This window comes from Nuphar pumila, chromosome 12, assembly GCF_984573655.1.
Source record: "Nuphar pumila chromosome 12, dmNupPumi1.hap1.1, whole genome shotgun sequence".
Classification (NCBI taxonomy): domain Eukaryota; kingdom Viridiplantae; phylum Streptophyta; class Magnoliopsida; order Nymphaeales; family Nymphaeaceae; genus Nuphar; species Nuphar pumila.
Window position 1 is genome coordinate 1,572,722 of NC_143260.1, and position 11,072 is coordinate 1,583,793.

Sequence of the window (11,072 nt, forward strand, 5' to 3'; positions counted from 1 at the left end):
GACAATAGTTTATCTAAATATTTTAAAAATAAATCAAGTGTGTCAAAAGTTTTTAAAGCTGATGGAACTTCTCTTGAAATAAAAGAAACAGAAATTTTTGAAAGAATCCATAAAACCAAGAAGTTTTTTATTTCAGAAGTCAGATTTATTCTTAAGCTAAATTTAAATCTTTTATCTATTTCTCAAATATCTGATTATGGATGCAATATCTTTTTTTCTTCTCATGGTTGTTGGGTACAAGATCACCAATTAGGAAAGCTGATTGGAAAAAACCATAGAGAAAGATGACTCTATTACATGGATTTTTTAGAATTGCCTAAGAATATTTTTTGTTATAATGTTCAGAAAATAAAGTTGAATTTATGGCACAAAAGACTTGATCATCCTCATATGGCCAAAATCCAATATTTTTTAAGTTTCGAAAATTTTTGTCATTATGAGAATTTCACTTGCAAAGATTGTATTTTTAACAAAATGAAAAAGTTACCATTTCATGTTAGAACCTTTATTACTTCTAGACCACTTGAACTAGTACATTCGGATGTTTGGGGTCCTGCACCAATTATTTCAAATGGAGGTTTTGCATATTATGTCATCTTTGTCGATGATTTTTCTAGATATACTTGGATTTATTTTCTTAAACATAAATCTAAAGTCTTTTCATACTTTCAAACATTTCATAACATGATTAAGAACAAGTTTCAAAATGATATTTCTATTTTTCGCACGGATTCAGGGAAAGAATTTATGTCCAAAGAATTTAAGGATTATCTCAATTTACATGGCATTACACACCAAAGGTCGTGTCCATATACACCACAATAAAATGGACTTGCTGAACGTAAACATCGACACATTATGGAAACAACTATGACATTATTGATAGCAAACCAAGTTTCAAAGGATTTTTGGGCAGAAGCTGCCTTAATTGCTACCTATTTAATTAATCGAATGCATCTTCTTCTTTGAAAAATATAACTCCTATTGAAAAACTTATGATTGTTTTCACTGACAAAAATGACAAACTCTCTCCCCGTGCGATTCCCTGTGCTTTTTTCGGATATGCTAATAATAAAAAAGGCTATAAGTGTTTTGATTTTAAAAATGATAAATTGTATGTATCAAGAAATGTCTCTTTCTTAGAAAAAAAGAGCTTTGATTTTGAAAAACCTAAAGAAATCACTGAATACTCCTTTTAGATAAATTTAACATCAAAACCTAATATTGAATATGACTTTGACAATAATCAAAGTACTATTGATATTGAACACAATGATGACAATGAAGAGCAAATGCATAGGGATATTAGATTACAATATTCAAGATGAAGTGAGTTGAATCTTTCATGTGCACTTGAAAAATATTCTAAAGTACCAACCAGAAGGTCATCCCAAGTATCGAGGCCTCCTGCAAAAATTTGTGTCATACGAGTCCTTCTCACCCACATATAGGACAATTATTGCATTAATACATTCATATGAGAAACCATCATCGTACTCTCAAGCCAAAAATAATGTAGAATGGGTAGAAGCCATGAGAACTGAGTTAAATGCACTTGAAAAGATTTCAAATTAGACTATTTAAAATCTTCCTCTAGGTAAGAAACCTATAGATTGTCGATGAGTTTACAAAGTTAAGACCAAGAGTGATGAAACTCTTGAGAGATATAAAGCCCGATTAGTGGCCAAAGGCTATGCCCAAGAATACATCATCGATTATGAAGAAACCTTCGCCCCAGTGGCTCGTAGGACCACTGTTAGAACTTTAATTGCCTTGACTTTCATTAGAAAATAACCTATATATCAGATGGATGTCAAAAATGCATTTCTGAATAGAAACCTAGTTGAAGAATTGTACATAGAACCCCCACCTGACATTAACATTCCCAAAGGTAAAGTCCCTCGTCTAGAAAAAACTCTTTATGGCCTTAAACAAACACCAAAAGCTTGGTATGATAGGTTTAGTCATGTAATGGATGATATTGGTTTTTCACCCTGTTTGACTGACACTGCTTTGTTTGTTAAGAACTCTAATACATGGATTCTTCTTCTTCTCCTCTATGTGGATGGCATGATCATCACCTAATGCAATAAACAAAGAGTTGCAAATATTAAAATTCTTCTTAAAACTCAATTTGACATGACTGACCTAGGTTTCTTAAAATATTTTTTAGGAATTGAAGTTGCTTATTCCCCTCGTGGGTATTTGATATCTCAATCTAAATTTTCCTTTGATATTGTTTCCAGGTCTGACATTACAAATGATAACAAAGCGGATACTCTAGAAGTTGTCAATGTTAAAATGAAAATTGATGAGGGAGAGCTTCTTAATGATCCTACTTCTTACATACAGCTTATTGGAGTACTTTTCTATCTTTTCATTACTAGACTAGATATAACAAATGCTATACACATGTGAGCAATTTTGTATATTATTAAATGCTTAAAAGACCTCTCTCTTACGAGGTCTAATCTTGTCTGCATCATCATTATTAGATTTAATTGCCTATATTGATGCTGACTGGGGAAGTGATCCTAATAAATAGGCACTCAACCACTGATTTTTGTATTTTCTTAGATGAGTCTTTAATTTCGTAGAGATGCAAAAAACAGCAGAAGGTCTCTCTTTCCTCCACAAAACCGAATATAGAGCCATGACGACCACTACAATGAAAGTTGTTTGGCTTAGGCGACTGCTAGCTGAAACAACACAAGCTTCAAGAATGTGCTATAACAACAAGAGTGCGATCTACATTGCAAGCAATCAGACGTTTCATGAACACATCAAACATATTGAGATGGACTGCCACTATTTCATAGAGAAATTTTTGCATGGAACTATTGATCAGTCGTATGTTACAATAAAGCATCAATTAACAGACTTCTTCACCAAGCCTCTCGTTGCTCTCAGATTTCACTTCCTCTTAAACAAACTTTCGCTCATTGTACGGTAAGTTTGAGGGAGAGTGTTAAAATGTAATATATATAATATAATAATATATTATTTATTTTTATTTTTTTTGTATTTTTATTTTTCATCCAGTTCATTTTGAACTAAACTATTTATCTAGTCAAGATCACATTAGATCTTGACTAGAAAAGTAGTCGTTGGACCTAGTCCAACAACTACAAATAGAACCGTTGGACTAGGTCCAACGACTCTTTGAGAAGAGCTCCTCAAGAGCTCTTCTCCCCTTTCTCTATTCTTGTATAAATAGGGGTAATCTCCTCTCCTTTGTACTCAATGCTTTTTAAGCATTTTTGTTAGTAATAAAGATTTATTTATTTCATTATGTTTTTTCTTTTATACCCTTTATGGATCTTGCTTGAAGTGTCTTTCTAGTGGATTCAAGTGCTTTTGTGGAAGACCACCATTTCATTACAAGGTATGCAACGGCTGGTAACACAATTACTACAATGATAGGATGAAAATGCATCTGTATTAGCTAACTTTGAAACCGGTGAATACATGGGTCTCAATCATTCAACCACTGTGAACCAAATTCAGAAAGTCACTTTACATTCTGGCTATTAGATAGAGTAATCAAATGGCCTCTAGAGCCTCGATTTCATATCTGACTTCCTCCAAGTGTTCATTGATATTTGTAACAACATCCTGCACACCCCTTATGGCTTCGTTCAAAGAATTGTCATATTCAGCATCAGCCTCAGCATCCTCAGTTCCAGTGGCTTCTGTTATCTCATGAACATGTACGCACTCATGCTCCATGGGCTTGGTAAACTTACAGTTTTCATGGCTTATTAGCCGCTCTGATGGTCTGCCAGCCTTCTTTAGCACTTGTATTCTTGCTGTCTTCGAATGAAAGATAAAAGACAGATCACAACAGGGAAGTTTACTTGGAAGACAAATAGTTTCTCTCTAGATAGCAATAAATATATAATCTTAGAGGACTAAGATTTGTGGGACGTGTAAATCTGAAGGTTCCTGCAGAAATGCAGGAAATCCATGCATTTTCATGGGCCCCAGTGTGGCAATGCAAATGTGGAGGTCAATTTCCTGCAGAAAGTAACCCCAAATTTCAACGCCCGAGGGAGAGGGGGGAGGGGTGCGTGCAGGCACTATTTTCTTTCTGCTGCGAAACTTGCCACAAAGACGTCTTCCACAATGCACAAAGATACCCTAAAGTAATGGTTGAAAATACATGGAAGCTACAATGACAACAAACCCTATCATAAAAGGAAATGAGAAATCTACTCATCAAGATCACTAGAGATCATAAATAATTAGATCATTCATCGTTGATGCAAATTAAAGATACTTTGGTAATTGATCCGAGTCTTGAGCAGATTTTTACATTGTGTTTACAATTCTAGGAAAACAACAAACTCTGAAAGCCAGTTCAAGCGAATGCAGCTCACTGCCACAAAAAGGCAAAATGGTATGTTTAGCACACGTCAAAAAAAAAATAAAAAATTTATTGTTGCCATCACTTGGCACCTAAGAGTATACTTACACTAGGTACAAAGAAAAGAACTAAAGTATCATAGGTCATAGTATATTAGCATGCTTTGAGTTTTACAATACTACTGCAGACATGCAACTAAAAGCCAGAGCAGTGTAAGAGGCATACCAGGTGCAACTTCTGTTTTTCATGTGCCTGAACTGCTTTCAGCAGATCAGCAAGATCATCTCGCCGGAACACTGGATCTGAAAGCAGTGATTCCATTTCAAGGACCTGAAATATACATGTTCTTACATTCTTCCTCTCACACACCAACAGAAATGCAATCACATACGCACACATTATGAAGTTTGATACAAACACAATTACTCACAATGATGGAGAAACAATCTTGCAACTCACTTTCTTTGCTGCTGCTTGTCGTATATCGGAAGTGTTCAAGTCGATAATCCAGTAATAGTGGAGTAAAAATCTTGGGGCAATTAATGGGTCATCCTCAAGTTGTTGATATGGTTGATGCAGTCCTTTCACTAAAACCAAGCAGTGTACTCATGGACATGCATGCACAAACGCCTATTAACTCTCACATCTTCATATATAAGAGATTCACTAAATTTCTAACCCTGACACTTCACAGAAATCACGTTGGTTATTCTTGATGGCAGGTGCAACCAAGGATATTTTAAGAAATTTTAATGGACAAGGGCCTGGTGAACCTAATAACATTTATGCAAAGTCTATGGGAAACAACAGAATCCTAGGTATCGATACTTGCTACCTAGCGTACTTGAGTCTCAGAGGTGTATGTGAATAAAGAAATAGGTTGCTGATGGATTTGTAAACCAACTTCCTGAATATAATACAACTCCAAACGCTTTGGCCAAAACAGCCTTTGGGCCTTGCAAAGATAAAAAATTCCAACCCATTCAATAACATGAGAAAATAGAACCACTCACTTGTTTTGAACAATCATTAAACTCCAGCGTGATCTCATTGCAAAGTTGTTGATAGGTTGCATCACCTCCGGTCACCATATATTCAGCAAAACCCCTGCCAAAAACTCCAATATAGTAACAAATTGAGGTCTGGATACAATAGTCCATAAATATCAGAGATATTTTGGAACTATCATGATTTTATCACAATACTTGGAAAATGATAAAATCCTGACATCACAATAATTCAAAGTAACAACTATTTTTACAACATTATCATGGTATTAACACTTAAAGTTTTAATACACAAAAAGAAATCTTTATGTTTTACATCTTTTCGTAAATCTTTAAAATCTTATGTGTGCTAATATTTTCTGAGTTTTTCCCCAAAAAATTAAGACCTATCATGAGATTTTCCCTTGCTGAGAAAATCCCGATTCCAAGAATTGTGACATTGCTCAATATAAACATTCTCACAATTAACCAAAGCATCACTTGAATAAAATTTGAGAAGAATGAGAGGCTTTATTTATCTTGAGAAAACAATCACATAAATTTTATGATGAAACTAGCAATTTTTTCCTTTCCCCTTCAACGATTGGTATGAGAAGATTTATCTTGAGAAAACAATCACATAATTTTTATGATAAAGCTAGTGATTTTTTCCTTTCCCTTTAAACAATTGGCATAAATTGTTAATCTATTTGCACATCTTACATCTACAATCTAGAAATTGCGTAAGACAAGATACCATATTCCATTCCCATAGGAAAATTGTTTCCCGATTCAAATTACTGAAAAGGTAATAATCAAACAATAGGGGAGTGATATGTTCGAGGAAACACACGCTGCCATACAAAGATGCACAGAGACTTACACATGCACACACAGAAAAAGGAAAACACATAAAGGGAGAAAAAAAATCCAATCCCAAAATAATTAAATGGGCATCACAAAAAAAAGGAACCTCAAGGAATGGCTTATCAATTTTTTTTGCACAACTACTAGACAGATATTTAAGACCTGCACACAAATTTCAGCAATAATTTCATTCTTGACAAGCACCAGAAAAATGAAAAGTGGAAATGAGAAAAGGAGAGGCTTAAACAAAAGTGTAAGGACATCAAGTCCATGAAAAAATGGTTGTGTTGCTAGGTGCTAGGATCATTTCAACTAGATGAATCTTGATATGCTTGCATACGCTATAGTGTGGCTGCCAGTCATGGCAAAAGATGAAAAAAGGCTTACTATAATCAAGGCTTTGGAATGCATAACTTAGACCAGCTCAGTGTGGCCCAATCAGGTAATTTCAGCATACCTTAATATCAGGTGGAATTCCAAAGAGGAAAATTCTAGAAGAACCAAAACTATAAATGATTCCGACGTGGCCAACAACCAATTGTTTTCATTAGGTTGAAACCCTCCAACCAGTTATGCAAAAGTTTCCCTTCTTGCAAGAGTATATCTTCAACTTCCAGACTACAAAAGCCACAACAATCAAAGAAAAGGTTTGATTTGTGAATTATTTCATAGTCCATGCCACTGTAACTTGGACTTTTACATCATTGGACCTCACCTTACCGGTGACCTTGGACAGTTAAACAATTTTATGGCTCAGATGGAAAAAACATGGACGTTGTTGGTTATGCAGAAGTTGTGCTAAGATGAACAATACCCAGACAGAATTTTCTTCAAAAGTTATTGATTAGGCATCTACTCATGAAATTCGATAGGTTGATACAAAAAACTCAGGATGGGTAAGGAATTATTCAAAGTCTCTTCGCATGTCAAATGATAAAATTTTGTAGGCCTCATCTACATATGGCCGAGGTCGGCTCAATTCAGGATTCAAGTTAAGATGCAGGGACATCAGCATATACCTAAGCTTTTCAGTAGCTGTCTTTAATTCCATAAAGTCAGTACTTTAAGTAATTCATTACATACTAACGATGTGAGCTGCTGATCTGTTCTTGAAAGAATTGTGCAACAAGGGCACACCCCTTAAGCTTAAGCCGCTAGCACCAAACTTACCGACCTTCATTCCCATCAATTATGAGCTTTACAAGATCATGTGAGTCTGTTGCTTATCATGTGAACATCAATAAGCAAAACTATAGCGGATTTAATACCCCCCCCAAAAAAAACACAGAATGAATAAGAATCAACATACCCATTAATTTAATCACCAGAAAGAATCGGATCTTAAGCTAAATAACATTCCTAACATTCCCATTAATTTCATCACCAGTAAGAATCCAAATTAAAGCTAACATCTTGCACCTCAAATACTCCTCAATAAAAGATTTCCTGTTTGGGTGCACCCACTTATCCTAGAAGCCAGGATACGTTTAAGACTCGCATTGAGCTCCACAATGCAATTTACAAATTTATGCCGTTTTTTCGGTTAAGTGGGGTTGCTTCCAAACAACCACTAAGTACAAAAAAATCTTAGCTACAGCTTGTGCTCTGAATACCTCCGAAGTCTTTCATATGCAGCTGCCCTGCGTTGTTGGACGCCGAGGAATCGACGAAGCAAATCAATCAGCCGGGACGATGTAGAGCTCATCTCCTCCCCACCCACCTCCATTTTCTCCTCCACCTTGCCGGATGGTCCTACCTATGCCTGCTTATTGTTCCAAAACCAACAGAGTATCCGTAATTTGTTCAACACATGCTTATAAAACTAACGAAGAAATACACGATTGGGGATTCGAGGGTGAAGAAGTCACAGAAGAAACGAAAGAAAATCGCAATCGATCATAACCCCACAACCAAATCTTCATCGTCCAGAAAAGAGACGAGAGGAACAATGATTCAGATGTACCCAGAAATCTCAACCGTTTGCCATAATTGAAAAGTGGGAGAAGAAAGAAGGGACCTTTGATCGACTGCGGATATGGAGAAAGAAGAGGGGTGATGGCGGTGACGAAGACGAGAGAGAGTCGCTTGGTGGGCTCAACGGCGTAGGAGGCAAAGGGTGTTGGCTTGAGCAGTGGGAGGGACGTCGATGGATCGGAACCAGGGAATGTTTAACGGGTAGAGTCGAAACCAGCTCAAGTCTCGAATATTCATACGGATGATGCGATTAGCTAGTCAACATCTTTTATAAGTAACCGGGTCAAATTATCCAATGGATTCATATTCAGTTCGGGTTTGGAGAGAGAGTTGGTTTGGATCCTATCAAACAAGTACATTATGTGATCCATTGACACCTAAGGTCCATGATTTATGATTTATCAAAACCTAAAGTTGCTGTTGCTGGCGTTCAAGACGAAAGTTTTTTTTTTGGGATAATCCTAGGGAACACCCCTTTCCCCATTACCGGCTGCATTCAATAAATCGTCTCTCTCTCTCTCTCTATTTCTTTGAGAGAGAGAGAGAGAGAGAGAGAGAGAGAGAGAGAGAGAGAGAGAGAGAGACGATTTATTGAATGCAAAATACGGATAAAAAACATGCACCGTGGACGTAAACCAACCTTGGCCGAACCATGTTATTGTGTGGTTCTAACTTTAACTTAACAAGGAGTAATTGACATTTCTCCTCGCGCTGATAAAGAGACCAGAGATGGCTTTATAAATCTTGATGACCAACCAAATTGTAGCCATCTCTTGAACAGAAGCCTTGCCCCATTACGAAAAAATCGTCTACATATTGTAAAGTGGAAAAATAAGGGAGACCCAAAACACCAAATCGTCGTGTTGAAACCCATTTCTAGAGATCTCTTAAAAAAGTGTCATGACAAAAGATTTCCCCACCATGCCGGGGATAGAGGACAGCCCTGACAGAGGCTCCGACTAAGCCCAAAGGACTCATCTCAAAAACAAGTTGGGCAGTAGAAACCCATAAACTCCATTGAATGAAGAAGAGAAGCTGAGTTAACCAACTCAAAAGCCTTGTTAATAGGCCGAAAAATGGATGACCCGACCTCGAAAAAGAATGGGGCAATCTCATTCTCAAAGACTGCACAGTCATGAATCCTATTGGCTTGAGCATATTAGCCAATAGTTTGGCCACAAGTATGTAAACACTGCCCAATAAACTACCAACATCCCCAAGTCGAGTTATCTTAGGGAATGAGTATCATATCCCATTTGTTGAAGACCTTGAGGAGGACACCATTATGCAAAAATTACGGAAAAGTTCTTCCTTGCAACATTCTCACAAATCCTTGAAAAAAAATGCATCGAGAAACCATCAAGGCTGTGCCTTCTCCGAATCAAGAGACCAAACCGTCACTTTCAATTCTTCCAAAACACAGGAACGCTTCTTTAGGAGCTAAGGGATGTAATGGTGAATGAATGAGCCACACAGAGATGGCCGGTCGACCATTGAATTTAGAATGGAAGAAATGTGTTAAGAGCAGGAAGAACGTCTGGACCTTGACGGACTTGGTCATTATGTGATTAGTTAAACGCCTATGAGAAGCATAGTGATGAAAAAATTTAGAATTCTGGTTCCCAAGAGACAGCCACATAATTGTAGACCTTTGCTTCTATTTAATTTCATTCTTCATATGCTATTGAATTTTTGATGTTTTTTCAAAATTCTGAACATACATATACATGATCTATATGCTTGTTTTTATAGGAATCACTTCTTGGAGCATTTAATTCCGATGCATGGATAGTTTTCATAAGGTTTCAAAAATCAGTGACCTACAATTTTTACAAAATTTTGAGACTCTAAATACCATTTTTTTTATTATCCAAAATGCATGTTCCAAGTGGCGATATATGGTAAATCAATCATGCTGAACACATTTGTACAACACAAAATTAAGAAAAAAATATAGGAAATCCAAGAGCATGTCCCATTTAGGACGGGCGCCTCATTTAACATGAATGATATATATATATATATATATACACAGGTTTATATTTGGTACAAAAGATTTTACCTACAACCTAGTAGGGCTGCAAATGGGTCAAATTCGGGTCGGATCCTTTTAGATCTGAATTTGAAATGCAAACAGTAGATCCCAATCCAAATCATATCCAAGGAGGTTAAATTGAATCCGAATCCAAAATACATTTGGTAATGCTAGATCCAGAAAATAATAGAACCTAACAAGCTATTTACATGTAAAAAATGCATTTCAGATTTTGATTCAGATTAACTTCATATTTAACTTAAAATGCTGAACTGAATCTGAAAGTGATCTGAATCTTATCCTAATCTACATTCGGATTTTACTTAAAGGATCCATATCTAGAAATAACAAGTCATACTTGGATTGGATATCCGACCATATCCTATCCATTTTCAGTCCTACAGTCTAGTTTGAATTTCACAACGTAATTTAGTAGGACTCGACTATTGGATAATGTTTTTTCGACAAGAAAATATATTTTTATGAGCCAGAAAAAATCGATGCCGTCATAGCCATTGATTTTTTTGATCATCAAAAAATCGGATTTCAACAATCCAAAAGCTGGTTCCCACTAAACAAAACATGTAGATCATTGTCTGCACATACAAACGACTGTAACAAATCTTAACCTCAATTCTTTTCTGCAAAAATGACCTTTAATGACAGTTGCAATCGCCGCTAAAGGTTGTTTTTTTACAATTTTTTTTTACCACTGATTGCATGCCTGATCAGCGGCACAATTGTGCCTGTTACTGTCGGAAGAGATGGGTGTCCGACAATACCATATACATATGATCTATGATCTACTTTTGTAAATCCAATCACTGTTTTCTTCAAAAACATC

At 36.1% G+C, this 11,072-nt stretch overlaps 1 protein-coding gene across 3 annotated transcripts; it reads right to left on the minus strand.

Annotated features, from left to right (window-relative positions):
* Positions 1–3,422: 3,422 nt before the first annotated feature.
* Positions 3,423–8,410, minus strand: LOC149819597 (uncharacterized). 3 transcript variants are annotated; one of them, XM_089982964.1, is made up of 5 exons: positions 8,237–8,410; positions 7,833–7,981; positions 5,380–5,473; positions 4,592–4,696; positions 3,423–3,813 (listed from the first exon to the last, which is right to left on the minus strand). In XM_089982964.1, exons 2-5 carry the CDS (start codon positions 7,943–7,945, stop codon positions 3,544–3,546), a joined length of 582 nt encoding a protein of 193 aa, XP_089839090.1. In that variant the 5' UTR covers positions 7,946–7,981; positions 8,237–8,410; the 3' UTR covers positions 3,423–3,543. The 3 variants fall into 3 exon arrangements, with proteins under 3 accessions (XP_089839090.1, XP_089839091.1, XP_089839092.1); XM_089982966.1 differs by lacking the exon at positions 3,423–3,813 and adding an exon at positions 3,845–4,378; XM_089982965.1 differs by lacking the exon at positions 8,237–8,410 and having other exon boundaries at positions 7,833–8,187.
* Positions 8,411–11,072: the final 2,662 nt, after the last annotated feature.

Excerpts from the sequence above, each read along its gene's own strand:
- LOC149819597 (XM_089982964.1), bottom strand. The coding sequence starts at position 7,945 with ATGGAGGTGGGTGGGGAGGAGATGAGCTCTACATCGTCCCGGCTGATT. Across the intron at positions 5,474-7,832 it reads GCATATGAAAGACTTCGGAG|GGGTTTTGCTGAATATATGG; the intron begins GTATTCAGAGCA and ends AGTTTTTGGCAG. Across the intron at positions 4,697-5,379 it reads TTAATGATTGTTCAAAACAA|GTCCTTGAAATGGAATCACT; the intron begins GTGAGTGGTTCT and ends TGTATATTTCAG.